General features: G+C 40.6%; 1 protein-coding gene across 1 annotated transcript; it reads right to left on the bottom strand.

The window, feature by feature from the left end:
• Positions 1 to 105: 105 nt before the first annotated feature.
• Positions 106 to 17,418, bottom strand: LOC141797965 (solute carrier family 25 member 36-A). The gene is made up of 7 exons (XM_074679687.1): positions 16,978 to 17,418; positions 14,736 to 14,900; positions 10,190 to 10,267; positions 6,564 to 6,664; positions 4,964 to 5,030; positions 3,040 to 3,329; positions 106 to 2,946 (listed from the first exon to the last, which is right to left on the bottom strand). The coding sequence occupies exons 1-7, from the start codon at positions 17,016 to 17,018 to the stop codon at positions 2,753 to 2,755; spliced, it is 936 nt and encodes a 311-aa protein (XP_074535788.1). The 5' UTR covers positions 17,019 to 17,418; the 3' UTR covers positions 106 to 2,752.
• Between the last annotated feature and the right edge of the window lie 265 nt (positions 17,419 to 17,683).

Genomic DNA, 17,683 nt, shown 5'->3' with positions numbered 1-17,683 from the left:
CTTGCTAGATGCAACTATTGTTGGCATTTTATCTACTTTTTTAATCAAGAGACTTTATTTTGGGTAGTAAAAGTATTTCAGAGAGACACACACACACTTGCACTCTTTCAATTTTATTGGCTTTTTGTTTTACAAAAACAGGTATGAGAGAATGCATAGACCGAGCCCCACTCATAGTGGGCTCACCGACGTCAACATGGGAAAAACAAACAAAATGACGAAGGGTATAAGGAAAAGGCAACGATCATTTTCAGATAAAAACAACACTGTTTGCAGCTATCTTCTACATCGAGTGCACACATACTCTTCTGGACTCTTTCGCACAGGACACGACTGACGAATCATCGAGGCAAACTTGCGAAACATGAACACACATACTGGCACACAATGCAAACATGTTTGTGCGAGAGAATCAGCAGGATGCAGAGAGAAATGCATCGTATGATACAAGTGAGAGATGCATATAAACATACAGTTAAAAGGTGATTTGACCTCAATAAAGAACGTGTTTGTTTCTGTTTATCTGGGTGAAATGACCTTTTAAAATCAATCCACACTACATGCATAAACAACATGTCCTCTTCTGCAACTCATGGAAATGTAACCAGCAAAGTGTTAAAATGTCCAGTTACTCTTGCACAAGTAGTGTGTGTTGATGGTTTTGTGCGTAAGCAGATTTAACAACACTGTATCCTTTAGACTGTTGTAAAACTGAGGGTGTTCACATTGAGGAGCACTCCAATAAATCCAGTGAAGAAAAGCACCTGAGGCTGCTCAGGCAGGACGCGTTAACTTCTCTAACATCAAGTATGAGGAAAGTCAAGCTGTATCTTACACCCAAACTGCATCCCTCATCCACCCTCATCCACATCACTGCATTACAGCAAGCGCTTTGCATAAAGGTGACAGCTGATGCTGTGAGATGATCGTGGGCTGCAGTTTGAGGTGAAGTTATACACAATTTTAAACAAGCTACGTTTCTGTGCGTTTCTGTGCAGTTACAGAGGGGTTACCTCTCTGTTTCCTTATGTGAATGAGTGAAAGCAGAACACTAGCTTTGTCTTTTGTATTGTTAGAAAAACAACATAAACGCCACAAACAAAAGAGAAAACTTCAAAGCAGAGAGCACATACCCTTCCATAACAAGACAAAAGACGTCCAGAGTACAGAAAACACAAGCAGAATGAGCTGGTTCTTTTTGAACTGGTTGAAATGCAGTTATTCTGTTTTCCCAGACAACAAGGAGGAGAGGTAATCAACAAAATAATCACTCTTTTGTTTTTGTTTTTTTTATTACTGGTCTGTGTTATAATAACATGCGCTATGAAGAGCATATTTCCGGCAACTTCCTCCACACACTGGCTGAACTGAAGCTTTCCAGAGTAAACTCAAGAGGATTGTCCTCGCCTGTAAAACTAGCCTGGATTCTCACGCTGAGGGGGGGGGGGAAAGGAGGAGGTGAAAGTTTCAGAGAGACATTGAAAAGTGCTTTAAGAACGACAGATTTTGTTGAGAAAGGGTTACAACGAAAAGGCAAATCCCCCTCCGTTAAAGAGGGTGCACTACATGTTTGCATTTCGCTGTTACAGGGCAGACAAATGCAGCACAATCACATTTTGTAGATACCTATTTATAATATAACTATCTGTTAAAATTTGTTAATCATGTTTACTTTCAATTCACAACATTGGTCAGTGTTATAGAGAGTTCTCTCTTGACTATATACATTCCAGTAGTTAGAAATTGGGGTTTGGTGTGGAGATTGAGTTAAGTGAGGACCTTTTTCTCAGGGTTACACACAGGCTCAAGTTGATTATGTTCCTGACTTCAGTTAGTAGATTCTTAGGGTTAATGCAGAAACATTACATTAATATCCTGACTCAAACTGCAGGTGCTGAAAATATTTAAGTGAGTGTGTTTATATTTTTTGATATGATGTTCACTGAGGGCTCTTGAACTCTCACAGTATCAGTGCATGACTTATGTATCCATCAATCGATGGCTGTTATGAGTCAACCACAGCTTCTCCTCCTCATGCAGCCACCATGCATCTTATTTTGCACATTTTCACTCAAGGCACATCTCCCTCCTCTCCACCCTTTCCTTCATTTATCCTCGCCGCACAAGCCTCAAGCACTGATTTCTTTTCGCTAACTTCAGAGCCCTCCAAGATACTTCAGCATTTTACTAACTCTGGCATATTTGCATTCTGGTCCTCTCGAGTGATGCAGGGAGTACTGCATGATTCTATTTAAAGATTTCAGAGCTGATCCTCAGCCTGGCAGCTAAGTCTTAAAGCTGGGAGAGTTACTTATATCCACTTGGTAGTTCAGATTGGAATCATTGTATTTCTGTCTAATAATTTATATCGTTAGAGGCAGAATATACTGTTTTTAGGGTCTGTCTTCAGCACTCTAAATTTGAGCTTCCAAAAGCAGAAACATGAAGAACCCAAGGGAGCGACGGATGGAATTAAATTGAAAATAGGGCAATCATTTCTGAGCCACGCCTGATCCCAAAACCAAAGTGAGGAACTCTTCATTCCTCTTCTCTGTGCAGGACCCTTTGGTTAATGACAAATCAGCCAGCATTTTTTTTAAACAACCACTCTGGTCTCGAGGTCACTGTGCAGCCTCAGTCTTCTTCAGGTGAGCAGGTTGTCGTGCTGGCTGGTGTGCTCTCATTCTTTTCTTTCTGTGTCCGAACAAGGGCAGGGTAACATGTACAGTCAGCAGGGTTGGAGGTGGGTGGATTAACCGTTCAGGAGGTAGACCACCAGCTCATAGGTGCACATCATGATGGCGGTGTTGGGGATCTGTCGTACCAGGTGGGTGGTGAGGCCGCGGTACAGGGCGCGGTAGCCCTCCTCTTTGGGCACTGTTCTTAGAGTCTGGAAGAAGGAGTTATACTTGGTGCCCTCCTCACGTAGCCGGGTACGAATCACTTCTGCAAAGTGAAATGAAGAGAAAGGTTGAAGGAAAAGAACTCATGGATTTCCCAAAAAGTCAGCTTACAGCTTTTCACAGCACACACTCTCACCATGTGGATAAGCGATGGTGGTGGCGCAGGTCTTGGAGGTGGCGGCAGCGAGCATCATCCCCACAAAGTCTGAGGCGTCTCTGGAGGTCTCCTCCTCCTCATCCATGTTCTGGGGTGCCTTGGCCTCCAAGAGGCGCCGTTTGATGTTTTCATAGATCACAAAGTGGATCACAGTCTCTGAGATACCGGCGTAGGATGCAGACATACCTCTATAGAAGCCTTTCAGACCGTCTGCCTGATACACACGTTTAACACACTCAAACGCACTCATCCTCCGCTCGCCTCGATTCCTGAGGAAAGACAAAGGGGAAAAAATAAATAACTTATTAAACATTTTCCTTCAACAGTTTTCAGGCTGACAGAAAAAAATGGATGGAATGAGGATTTCACTTTTCAGTTTTAGCAAAGAAACTAAATGTAGAGGTGTGCTAAATATGCTGTACTATCTGCTGAAAATTTTCTTTCTGCTCCAGCTCACTGTGTTTGTCAGGAAGCGTGCATGACGAGCTCTGCGAGCAAACCGTTTCATTGATCAGGTAACCTGAATTATTTTCATGTTTGAAAAAACTAAACAAAAAAAAAAGTCCTAGTCTCTGATTATTTTTTTTTGTTTAATTGCTTTTCTTTGGAGCCTATTCTGCAATGCTCCCAGAAATAGGAATCTTTCAGTACAGAGCCTCTCAAACATTTTTTACTCAACAAAATTTTTTGCCAAAATTCTATACAATGCAGATATAAACCATCAGCCACAGAAAATGAGAACTACAAATGGAGGCATACAATAAGTACTGGTTCAGAAATTAGAGTTTGGTAAAAAGTTTTTTTTGTCTTTTTCAATGAAGAAGTGAACCTTCATATTTTCTCCATTATCAACACAAAAATTAAAACATTTCAAAACATTTTTGGTTACATTTTGAGTAGGGCTGGGATGATATGCTACTCTCGCGATTTGATTTTATCACAATTTTTGGGGTGCCAATTCAATTCAAATTGGGATTCTTTGATATTTACTAAATTTTAGTTTGCTTTTTTAACACCAGACCATGTGAAAAAGTTAAATGATGATGAAAATGTTTACAGACTATATAGGGAGCCATATTTTCCCATAAAATGCACATCACGTGAGTCAGAGAGATAAATTTCACCCTCTGCTGGAGAAAAGTGGAAACTTTTTTCCAATCCAGTTCATGAACAAAAACTGAAATGAAGAATTTGAACTTGAAAAAAAACAAAAAAAGCAGATTTCTTTGACAAAGAATCCCAATTTTGATTCTGTCAAACAACAAATCCTAATATATTGATTTATGATTTTTTTCTCCCACTCTTACTTTTAAAGGGTTATGGCTTCTAGCTCATGAAACCAGGACCCTTGTAGAATTTAAATATTTTCTCAGATCATTCACAAAGAGGATTTAAAAAGACAGAAATGTTTAACTTTAAAAAGTGTGTCAATTTTTTGCTTAAAAATGGTTCAGGAGGCTCTTGTCTTGAACAACTTTTATAATTAGCTGATGGAAATTTAGAAAAATTCTTCATATTCTTATTTTTTCTTTTTAATGAAGCTATATCAGGTTTATTTCTGGCATACAATGGCCTTAAATGTAAAAAAAAAAAAAAAAAAAAAAAATTCAAGCCACAGTAGTTTTGCAGCTGTGCTAAAGTGACTTCATTCTTACGTAGCTTTTCAAGCTAAGCTAAGCTAAGCTAAGCATTTATTGGTAGCAGCTTCAGACGTACAGTCAAACATGGTGTTTAATACAAATTTGATACTTTCTTTTTTTAAAGGAGTAGCCTGTGTAAACTTCACATTTTTTCAGAAGGGATCAGACGTGTTGACGTGTACTGCCTCTTAAATAACTTCTACGCTCTCCTCTTCTGAGCTTTAACTAGCAAAGCACACACCTGTTCACACTGCCGTATTTACCTTGCATCCAGCTGTAGACGGGTCTTTATGAGCCATATCGGGTTTGTTGCTGTGATGGCTGTAAAACCTGAAGAGGAAAAACCAAGTGAATCACATTTTGTACCAAGAGGAGAAAAGAAATCAGAGCTAACATTAGCTTGAGTATCAAGCTGCTGCTGGTACGATACATGAACTGAACTAACACTAGCAGTCTAAGTAACATGTCAGTGTTCTTTAAGCTGCATTTATGTTTGTGAGATAAAACAGAGTAAACATGTCCTCACAGAAAGGAAATTAAAACGTCACAAAAGCAGCTTAGAGAGAATGCTAGACCCTCTACAGACCAGCCTATGTGTGCTAGTAGAGAAGCAACATAATACCACAGAGATTTAATGTTTTGCTAACAGCTGTAAAAAAAATAAATAAAAACCTGCTTCTTATGCAATGACCTAGATGGTTGTAGATTTTTGGAGAGAGACACAGAGAAGAGAGAGAAGAAGAAGAACCAGAGATCTGTGGTGAGTACTCACGCAGACCAAAGTAACTCCTCACAGATGCAGCTAGAGACCCCTGGTGGTGCGGGGGTCTCATGCCCTTGCGAAAGGAGAGCTACGGTAGAGTTAAAGCCTAAAACAGACACAGGCTTGTGTGTAGCAAAAATGACCTGCATGAAACCACTTAACTCCCCGATGTACAACCCACCGTGGCCTAACCTCATGTGATGACAACAGAAAGGACATGTTGGTGAAGACTCCTTCACACCAAAAATTCCCTGACACAAAATGAGATTTCAGCCGCCTGCTAATCTACTAGCCAGTTTTAGAGCATGCGTTTGACATGCAAATTAGAGCCTGACCCAGCCTGGATTCTTGACCTGGATATCTCCAGCAATGGAAAGTAAATGCATCTATTGTTGGCCCCGTCAGAAACTCTCTCTAACATCTGCTGCAGGTGTCATGTATCTTTGCACAGGCGAGATTAACTGCTGCACTGTCAACACCTCATCACCTGTCAGATCAGCTCAGTCAGGGCTGCTGAATATGGGGATTGCCACTGGAGATAAATGCTCTGACACAAGATGACCTTGGATTTGTGGTTGAGAGGTCTGTGTCATGGTCTGCTACAAGTGGCCCTGTCAGATCCAGACTTATTTATAGGCTGACGGCCTGTAGCTGAACCTGCTCCAATGACCCATAGTGGAACAGTTTTGCTTTCCCATGTGGAGCAGTGACAAGAAAGGATGACCTAACTTTGACATACAAAGCATGAGATAAGAACAGTAACGGTAGTTAAGACTGGGTTTTCAGAACTCTTAATGAGTCTGTTTTAAGCCTGCGGGACAGTGCGGCCTGTAGAGAGGTGACCAACGCAGGATAGCTTCAAACACAGGGTTGATATCACTCAGATTATTTCTTCCTCTTTCAAAAATCTAACATGAAAAACTACTTGGGTCAACACTTGCTCTCAACATTCTTTATGCAATGCAACCTTTCACCTTTGCATACAAGCTCTGAACCAGAAAGAGGTCAATTTATTAATTGGTAAGTCTCCCAATTGAGTTAAAAAGCCTTGCATGATGCTTCATGTGAGCATGTAAGCTAACATATATGTGTATAATTACCTGCCATTCCAGCCGACATCATGTGTACCTGTGTGGAATCAGCTTCCAGTACACCGTTCAGTCGCTCTTTGGCCGTGGAGTACGCAGCAAAGTAGATTGCTCTGTTGGAAGTAAAAAGGACAGCGGTCAATTTCTCCATCAGCTGGGGGCAAAACTTTGAGCCTCCAGTTAAAAATACTTCTCCCTAAATCACAGTTTAAAAACTTGTGTTAGGTTTAGCTTGATGAGCTTTGAGATCATTCAGTTTTAAGCTGCAAAAACCAGCAGCCTCTCAGAAAATGCACACAGTCAGAAAGAGAGACACCATTCATTTGTTTCCACTGATTAGACAGCTCTTGGGTTTACTTGTTACATTTATGTAAATAAAAGTGTGTTTTTCCCTCTAAAAGCGTAATGTGGACTTTAACTTTTACCCTCATTTACCAAATGGGCTTCATCAGGCTGTTCCCGCTGCTCAAACTCATCAGTTTAATGATGGGTCAGTGTTTGTCTGAGCATTCACCTTTAAATCTGCATCACAGCTCAGGAGGCTGTGTGGCATTCATTCATGTAAGCTGCTAACAAAACACTCCACACACACACACACACACACACACACACACACACACACATTTAGCAGTGGGACCAGCTTGCTGCAGCATTAGGGCTAATGGCTACCCACAGCCATTAGCGCTGACTTGCCTCCTATCATTACCAGTGAGGGGTAATAACGATCATGACGGTTATATGTCATTACCTAACTGCAGTCAGAAAAGGACAGAATCCTGGTTTTCCTCAGCTGCTACGTTGTTCCTGTGCAGGAACTGCTGAGACAGCCAGGAAGATGAATGAGACCTATGTGGGAATTTATCTTTGATGTTTCTTTGTCTCCGAGTAACCTCCAGAAGCCCTGTGGTGCTTACATCACAGCGAAGTTTACAAAGCCACGTCTCCTACAGAATGTGTCAGTCTCACACAGAAACAGCACAGAGCTTTTACGTATGCTAACATAATCAGCTTCCACAGGATAAGAAGAGTTTATTTTAAACTGTGTTGTTGTAAATCAATTTGGATACAGGTCTAAGGTTTCTGTTTTAACCTTAAAGCGCTTTACAGTGCTAGACTCTTTCCCCATCCACACCACATCCACTGATGGTAGAGGGAGTTCTGCAGTAGAGACCATCTCTTCCATCTACACCATTCATTCCCATCCACACACTATTGACCAACAGTGGGAGCACTTTGGGGTGTCAGTGTCTTGCTCAAGGACACTTTGGCATGTGACTACAGGTGCTGGGAGTGAACCCTTGACTTTCCAAACAAGAGAAAGTACCGCTGACTGTATGACTGATGACTGTAACGCTGAGACGGTATGTCCACAAGCATGTTCAACTTAAGACTGGTACATTTAGTAAAATGTGACTTTGGTGTAAACAAACATGACAGACTGAAGTGAAAAAGCAATGGTGGTTGTCTTTGGCCTCTCAAATTTCAAAAGACACACTCAAAAAAGAAAAACAATTATGGAGAAAGCAGTGGGGCTGGCATTGACATGGGCTGTTTGAATAACAATGCGAGTTGAAGGCGAGTAAAGTCGTCACAAGCTTTACAGATAGATTTATCATGTCTTCTTCGGTCAGTCAGCTTGCGTCTTGATTGGCTTTGCTCCAGTACATGTGACATTACACGCTGTACCTGCTCGGCTCCTCTCGCAGTGCCCCACACACTACAGGATTTTAAGTTGCAAATATTAAGCATGTTCGTTCCCTATGATCACTGAATCGGAGGCCTTCAAAGCAGCTCCAACCGGACGAAATCACTCTAACACACCCACACAGCAGGAAAATCACACAGGATGTAATTTGAAGGCATCAGACGATCGGGCCTTTGCTGGCTTTGGAGGAGTAAGGAGGAGATCGGGACAAAAATTAGCCTGAATATCCTGCAGTGTGTACCTGCCTCCAGATTATAAATTGCTGATGAAAGATTTTGTAAACTTAAAAGAACAAAAAAATAAGAAGAGAGGTGCAAGCAGGCTGGTTCTAACAAAAACTTGAATGTATTTTTCAGGTTTAGGGTATCTGTTTCCCTCACAGCCCCATGTGTAACTCCTATATTTGGGATGACTGACTCTTCTGCAAGCACTCCAGTTTTGGTTCCTTCAAGTGACTTCAGGACTAGACTGACTGCTACTGCTTAGTGAAATCATTTTGAAAAGTTGCAAAATTCTTGAACTTTCAATTGTAAAAAGTTAAAGCACTTTAAGGGAAGAGATTATAGAAATAGTGAAGCAGCTGCAAGGCATTTGTTATCCTAGCATCCCTACTGGGTCAAAGTTCACACTGATCATTCTTATTCTTATGTGCCCCTAAAGTGACATGGAAAAAAAAACCATTTTGATCATGATAAATTATTGTATGCTCACTAAAAAAGTTAAATGCAAGATATTTTCTTGCATTTATTTATTTATTTATTTATCTATCCGTATGTTACTGTTGGGGCTTGGAATCCATTGTTGTGCTTTGATTCTGAAGTTTTTAGTGATTCCTAAAAGAAATGATGGTGTGTTTTTGATTTCAGTCTACTACTTAACTTGGCAAACACCTGGCTCCCAAGCTCAGAGAACTGGCAAAGGTTGGTGTTTACACCATTTGGATACGAGCTACAGACAGCCAGGGGGTAGATGTTTTAACGCCCAGGGCAGAGGGGACGCAAGGGGCAATGTAGAGAATGAAGAGAGGACTGAGCAGTTTCAAACAAAGAGCTAAGACTTTAGAAGGGATAAATTGTGGATTATAATGTGCCTGGTTTAATTTTGGACTGTGCTGTGAAAATAGACGACTTGCAGCAGCCACAAGTTAATGTTTGGCTACTCACTGATGTTTGGGAGTTGGGGAAGAGGTTTCACATGAAGTCTGCTGTAATTGCATGCCATAGGCCTGTGTTACATGCCAAATGTCAACATGCTGATATTTAACAGTCGACTCATTCTGTAATGGTTGGCATGTTAACAAAACATCAGCATTCAGCAGGAGGGACAGCTATGACCTATGTACAGCTTAAGCTGACAAAAGCGCTGCCATGGTTAATGAGAGCTGAGGAGTGATAAAGTAAAGCTGATCTCAACATGCTTAAAGTGCCTCATTTTTTCATCTGCCAAAGTTATTTTCAGGTGTGTGATGGTGACAGAGACTTTTCTAGGTTAAAGTTCATGTTGGAGACTCCAGGAACAACTAATACTCTGCTTGACTGTTGAACTATTTTTGGAAATGTATGTGATAAAAATAGTTATCCGAGGTTTAATATTTCATTTCAACAAACAGTTTGTAGGCCGATAAAATTTCACATGGAGACCCACTCAATGTGAGAATAGTGGACACTAAGTTTTCCTTTTTGCTCAGGGGAAGGCCACGAAATATTTCATAAAGAAAAGCTACTGTTTCTTTTTTCAGATTGGCCAATCACATGCTCACCTTATGAAATGCAATGACGATAATAACACAAATCCTCTGGCACAACCATGTGAACATAGTTTGGATGCTCATCACCCCCAAATTAAAAAGAAAAATACTTGTCATCTTTGCGTCATATTGATTGGGGCACGGATCTCTCTTGATATGAAAAAGACAATAAGTATGAAAGCTTACCTGGAAGGTGCCACGCCCACCAAGTTAGGCCCCAGGCCCCTGAAGAGAGAACGAGGTCCTTCTTTCTCCAAGATCAACCTGAGTGTGACATTTTAACATGTTAGCAATAACAGAAAAAGGTGCATAATTCCCCCTTATATTCCAGGTATGCAGAGTATGGGTGTGGCTGTCTGTCACTGAAATGTCACTGACTTGACCAACAATAAAACTAGGACAGAGATGATGACATGAATGGCTGTAGTGGCTACCCCAACTTTTTTACAGTCTTTGGTTTGAACTAGTCGTGGGACTTGATTGAAAAAAATAATCGAATTAATTATGCCATTTTTAATTAATTAATCGTAATTAATCACATTTTAATCACATCAATATTCAACATCAGAAGCAACACTTCAATTCAAACAGATTTTGGTAAAACACTAAATCATTGAATATTCTCATACACAAGTTTAAACAGCAAAATCCTGTTTATTTTGTTCAGAAGATGCTTTTTTTTTGTGGACACTACTTTCAAGTACATTCATCAGCCATTATGTGGTAAATAGTGCTGTCAGAAGATTAAAAAATAATCAAATTATTTACAGGATTTGTAATTATTTGATCTAATTTATCACATTTTAATCTTATATCTGCCCTACATCAAGAATTTGAATTCTAGGACATTACAAAATTATAGTGCATGACTAATCAAATGAATTCACGAAAAAGACAAGATTTGTGAATCCTTTTTTTTTTTCAACTGGTCAATATTAATTAAAATGTTCCTGTTCCCAGCCATTGACATTCAAGTACTGTTTACTGCATCTATAGAAGTAAATTATATTTTTTCAGCGGAGGGAGGCGGGGTCTGCTGGAGCTTGTCAATCAAAATCCTGCTCGTATATTACTGTGTGACAGCGGTGCGCTCTTTGGACGAGAGCTCAGCATGGATATGAGGAGAATTGTGAGATGACAGAGACACAGAGAGACGCTGCAAGTCAGAAAAGTTCAGGCAGCTCACGCTCCAACTGAGGATGTGTCGAGGTAGCTCGGAGAGAAAGAGCAGCGCCATCGTGAGAAAAGACGACAGAGATCATGGAGAGGATCAAAGGATGGAGCACCTGAGATGAACACGATCAAGAAAGTTTGATATTTCTATTTTTTGGATCAAAAACAGGAAGAGACATAAAAGAGGAGAGTCCACTCTTCTTAAGTAATTTTGGTGTTTATATAGTCATAGAAAACAAGATTATTTGGGTCTTAAAAGATCATTCAAGATTCTCTGAAAATGGCTGGCAGCCAATGAGTTAATCTTGCGTTGATTTTTATAACGCGTTAATGTGCGGTGTAATTAATTAATCTAATTAACGCATTAAAGTCACAGCCCTAGTTTTAGCACATTGTGGACTGAGAAAGAATTATACAGCCCTGAGTCTCTTCATTATGGTGACGCGTTAAGTATTACATTAAGTGATGATACCAGGAAATCAGAACACCTCTTCCTGCGTTTGCCTGCAGTGCTATCCATATTCAACAGCAGCCTTGAATTAAGCTGTGATTGATTTTCTCTGGATTATGAAGCCAGCCCAAAGGCCCTAAAAACAAAAATCATCTGCCACAGTGTCTGGCACTTTATTTAAATTTGACTTGGTTCAGTGAAGCTGACAAGCGGCATGGTGCCATAAAAAAACCTCTTTCCCAGAGGCTCAGAGCAGACGTGACCTCTTTAGAAGAGACCAGGCCTTTGTATTCCCTGTGGAGACGATTATTGTGCCCTCAGCATCACAACTGGAAATCTACCAAAATCAAAGAGGCAGTCCTTGGCACAAAGCAGATAGTGAGCTAGGTAAAGGCCCCTGATCCCAAGGGAGACAAATCTATAATAGTCTCACTGTCAAGAACTAATAAGAATTTGATTGGTCTCCACATTTCTTTCTGGGCTTAATAAATGATGGGTGTTCTGCATGAAGATTTCAAATTATTTTTGCTTCAGTTTTTGGTTGACCAAATCAAGTGGCATTATCAGTCAGATCAAACAGCAGCAGCAGGACCATGGGGCCTCCGGAGGAAAGGCTCTGTAGGCAAAAGTCCCAACAGGAACAAGTGTAGTACTCTAGTCCAGGTCTCATGACTTGAATTGGACCCAGCAGTAATGACTCAGACATGTACTCAGGCTTGACTCCTTTTGGGCTCGAAAGATGAAGAAGAGTACTCACACTTGTTTATAAAGACTGTTTTAATATTGTCTTAATTATATTTTTTAGCAAAAGACGCACATCAGTTTTTCAGTTTAGAGCAAAATGGGTAAAAAGTTTCACTGTATTCCTGTTGCTATCTTGTGCATCGTGCATCTGCTTTCAAATATTTTACAGCATCCAACAGCAGAGCAGTATGTGTAGAGAAGGAGATACTAAGGTGACTCAAACTGTTAGCTAACACTGGACCCAATATGTTTACTCAGTTAAAATTCTGATCACTGGCCCAAGGGCTGCAGATATTTCATTGAGAAGTCTCCAGACACACTGACGGGATTGGACTTTGGAATGGTTGGAATTTGATGTGTTTTCTGCATCTCCAAAAAAGGCTCAGACAGTCAGTCCAGGTCTTAAGGGTTAAGAGTTTGTGGTGCAACAGGTGAATTTCTTAAAAAACAACAAATCAAATCAGTGAATTACTAGCGTAACATGGGTGGGAGCTAAAATGAGCTGTGAGCTGTTTATCTAAATACGTACACACCCATAAAATAAAATCTTAGAAATGATTTCACTCTTGATGTTTTTTGTAAGGTTTAAGCAAGTCTATATATAAAGTAAACAACATATCTTAATTTATACTTTATAGTGATACTCCGGGATGGAACAAGTTGGGTCCTATCACAAGGTTTAGGGCAGAAATTACCCCTACAGCAGTGATTTTGTGCAGCAGAAGCCCAGGGCACACGCACCAAACACCCCCTCCCTGCTCCTCTGCTGATTTCCTCTGCACTCAGACAGGGCCATTTTTTACTTGACCAAAAACACAAATAAACAGACTCCCACTGAAAAAATCTGATATCGGTCTGCATTCACGCTTTATTTAGAGAATTTTCAGGGCGTTACTTTCACACAAAAACACCGCTAAATAAGGCTCTAGTTCTCATCGTGTCTCGTCGTCCTGGCAGACTACCTGCGTTTTTTTATATCTGGCACGCCACGCGCGCACTGATACACTAAGTAGCGAGCGCCTTGTAGCCAGCTGTGGCTCTGCAGCGGAGGTAGCGCCGTTTTACGACACGGTGAGAACTTGAGCCTTATTTTGCGGTGTTTTTGTGTGAAAGTAACGCGCTGAAAATTCTCTAAATAAAGTGTGAATGCAGACCGATATCAGATTTTTTCGGTGGAAGTCCGTTTATTTGTGTTTTGGTCAAGTAAAATATGGCCCTGTCTGAATGCAGAGGAAACCGGCAGAGGAGCGGGGAGGGGGTCTTTGGTGTGAGCGCTCTGGACTTGTTCCATCCCGGAATATCACTTTAAGTGTTGCCTTTCAATCCCAGATCTGATCATTAGTGATTTAAAACATTTATCATGTCTGGGGGATTTTCTGTTCAGCTTTTATTCAAGCAACCTAACTGCAACATATGTGCAGCAGTAAATGTTGCTTTGTATTTTTTTCTGATCGAGGGTGGAGAAGCTTTGCGTCTCTTCTATTAATCTTTTTAGCTCTGCATTGATGTCTGTAATAGGGCAGGGCTGACATCCCTCACCACATATACCCACACTCACAGTGAGCAGCAGAGCACAACAGGGGAGACTTAGTCTTCTTATTCATCTGTTTTTATTTATTACACATTTAAAGGAAGTGTCAGTTGAATCAGGAGTAAATTCTTACTGTGCTCTAAATAATAATTTGATGATGAATGGTATTCAGACTGTTAATATTAGAGAGTATTGATTTAGTAGCAGTGTGACAAAGAGTGTTTTTTAAGGAAATAAAGACATATTCCTCATGATGCATGTTAACTGATTTAAAAATTGTTGGTCAGGGGAGATTAGAGCTGAAACGATTCCTCGAATGATTCGAGGTACTGGATTACAAAAAATACTCGAGTAATTTTCTCTGCCTCGAGGAATCGTTTCATTTTTAAAAAGATCAAAGAGTGGTATTCCAAATAGAGCTGAGGCCATATTAAGAGAGTTTTCAGACACCTCAAGCTACCTCTTATACAAAATAGCAGCTAGCAACAAATCTAGCTTCTTTTCTGGAGTTTGGAGACTAATGGGTCATTCTACGAAACGGGTGCCATTTGGGTCCACAACATTTGATGAGATGTACAAAGCACAAAAAATGTGTCAAAGTGTGTATACAAATTTTGGAGCTATCAAAGCAAGTGCTCTTATTGACATGCTGTATCAGAAAATTCTATTTCTTAAAAAGAAAAATGTTCATTTGAAAAATAACTGTTCTTTAACTAAACAAAAATTTATTTTATCCGATTACTCGATTAATCGATGGGATTTTCAGTAGAATACTCCAATACTAAAATATTTGATAGCTGCAGCCCTAACGGTGATTAACGTTGAGTACTCACTTGAGACAGTGCAGGGGTCCTGGTGGAGACATTCGAGTCACGCTCGCCCCATTGACAGTACTGAGCTGAACCTCAGACACATAGAGGGTGATGGAGGACGACTGCAGACGGGTCTTCACTACTTCCAGCGGACACGTCAATATAGCACCTACTGTGCCCCCACATCTGGCAGAGAGACAGACAGAAAGGTGATGATGACATGGAAAAACTCTTCAGTGTTAAACCAAGAATCTTTCCTCTATGTCTGCAATAAACAGAATATTTATAAGTCTGCAGATTCTTCTTGTACTTGTATAAATAAATTGGCCAGTGACGTGTTGTGAGAATTCTAACAATTCCCGGCACGTAGACAAGAAATAGCACAGTGTGGGAACAGAAAAACAGCCAGGAATGCTTTGTATTTCTTGGGGAATAACAGCAAGCTTCTGTTCAGGGCAGCATTAAGCCCCAGCCTTGCAGAGTTACATAAGTATTTCATAGAGGTATCAAACAGAAGAATCATATAATAAATTACATACTTCAATGTAAAATTTAACCACCAACTTAATCTTACTTGTTGGAGTTTTTTTGCATCACTATTACACTGAAAAAATAAAAATAACAACTCTGTGAGTCACAAAAAAAGAAGAAAAGGTTCAATATTTACAACTTCCTGAAGCAATGATTCAAGAATTCTTATAAGGCATAACATTCATCCGTTTATGACCAGCTCAAGTTTTTTAGGACAGTAACCTGCACGGGTAACAGATATAAGACTGATAAGGTAGAGTACAAAAACAACTTCGACATGAACCCTATAAATAAACTGAACCTGACTGAACTGTAACAGCAAGGCAAAACCAGGCTAGAGGATATGACAACAAAGGAAGAGAGATGGCCGTTATCTTTGGTTGGGGTTAATTTTCAATCAGCACCAAAACAGAAATAGACAGCTCTGTCTACATCATTTCTGGCAGAGATGGGCTGATCTGTGTTGAGCTGTGACCCCACTGAGCACAGGAAAAGCAAAATACGGGCATCGGATGCACATGGGTGCGTGAGGAAATCAAAAGTAACTGTTGATATTATTTACCTGGACACATAACTCTACTTCCTCGTCCAAGCACATTCAGTTATCACTCAGAAATTTTAGCTTAGGCATCATTCAGCCCAAACAATAGTATTAATTTCCAAGGATCATATGCACAGTCTAGACAACAGATCTTCTTTTAGTAGATACAAGGATTGAATTGTGTTCAGACTTGGGCCAAAGTCATCCATTAAGGATCCAGTTTTGGCAGACCTGTTTGGCAGTTAGGAGCTTAATTTCACTTTTCAGTGCCACTCCTCTGCTGAGCCATTGGCAGAATGTGAATATATGGGGTTTACACACTTATGCCTGAGTGGCAATCAACTTATATTTTTCCTGGTGGGCAGATGATATGGTTGATAAATACAGTTGTGGTAATATTTTTTATACACCCTTGCAGTAGTTGTGAAATAATGGCCATTTTTGTGAAAATATAACTTATTGTGCAGAAAATCTGTCCTTTAGCTTTCATACCCTTGAATGTTTGGCCTGATAATAATCACACAGGTTGACACGCAGGTTTAAATGGTTATTGGGGTAAGTAGCCCTGCATATTTCATTGGAGCTGCACAGGTTTGCTGGACACTGAGCGATTGGGAATGCAAAATAACAATCCAAGGACCTGGGAGAAAAGGTAGTTGAACCTTACAAATCAGGAAATGGATTTACAAGACATAATTTGAAAAAAAAAAAAACAATCAGTCGTGTTCAAACTCTTAAAAAAAGAGCACAACTGTCGGTGACACCACTCACGTTTCACATATTAGCTACATGAAACGCCCACCTGGCGAACATTAAGTTACAAATATTGCATTCAAAGTAGCAGCTGCTTTAAATATTGCAAAGACCGAAGATGCCGGCTTTTATAACCCAACTATTGTACTCACAATACGTCAAAATGTCATTGTAACTTATGACATTGAGCGCAACTCCTACGGGTACACGTCTGAGGCCAAAATTAGTAAGCCGACATCTGGCACACTGATGCTAAAACGGATCCTGATGTTAGTAATCGTGCCACTTGCTAAATCATGACATTACGAACACATCAAAACAAACAATACATCCAGTGGAGCTGTTACATGACTGCCTAACGACAACATTGAGCCCTTAGCGCGGAGCTAACTGGCTCAGCCCCCTGCTCGTAGCTCGGTGACATGAGAATATACTCACCCTCCAGCAAACAGATGAACTAAGGTATCTCTTTGACTCATGATGGATCATATTCGAGAACCTTCCACGGGGCACCGATACAGGACAAGTGGTCTGGGCAGGAAGAGACTGCGGGGAAACGACCCCAACCTAGCTTGTAAACGATACTCAGTGCGTGTGTTGTAGTGGAGGTCAGCTGCGTGGAAAAAAACGAGGCTAACACAGCTAGCGTAGGTTAGCTAACAGAGCTAACGGCTTTCCGTGGGTAAAGGTCGCCGTCAGAGCGACAGCTTTGAGTCTCTTCCTAAAGCAGCATATGGTTTTAACATACTGAGCGTGTGAGGCTTAAATATTGGTCAGTAATTCCAGTCCTGTAGTATTATCAGCCACAGTGGAAACTCCTCGGCCCCTTTCACGTTGACGTGCGTCTCCTCTCTGAACGCCCAGGGGGTCAGGTCGCAATGTTTATCGTCGAATGGGAAGCCGCACAACAGAGACACTGATTGGCTGAAGTGGCCCCTAAGACCCGCCCCATCACTACTCCTTCACGTGATAGTGCTTTTATTTTGAAGGGCAGAGCAAAGCCATACGGTAGCAGATGCAGCAGGATTTAGGATTCCAAATCTGTAATTCAGAGTTTCATGAGAGATAATACACTTAAAAAATGTATCACAAAATGCACAAAGTTATTACCCAGAGGTGTCGAGGTTTTTTTTTCGATTGACTT

This window comes from Halichoeres trimaculatus, unplaced genomic scaffold, assembly GCF_033239565.1.
Source record: "Halichoeres trimaculatus isolate MK-OKI-2021-1 unplaced genomic scaffold, fHalTri1.1 fHalTri1_scaffold_9, whole genome shotgun sequence".
Classification (NCBI taxonomy): Eukaryota; Metazoa; Chordata; class Actinopteri; order Labriformes; family Labridae; genus Halichoeres; species Halichoeres trimaculatus.
Note: the sequence above shows the minus strand (reverse complement) of the source record. Positions and strands in the feature narration are given on the sequence as shown.

Excerpts from the sequence above, each read along its gene's own strand:
- LOC141797965 (XM_074679687.1), bottom strand. The coding sequence starts at position 17,018 with ATGAGTCAAAGAGATACCTTAGTTCATCTGTTTGCTGGAGG. Across the intron at positions 10,268-14,735 it reads GGACCCCTGCACTGTCTCAA|GTTGATCTTGGAGAAAGAAG; the intron begins GTGAGTACTCAA and ends TGTCACACTCAG. Across the intron at positions 3,330-4,963 it reads CGTCTACAGCTGGATGCAAG|GAATCGAGGCGAGCGGAGGA; the intron begins GTAAATACGGCA and ends GTCTTTCCTCAG.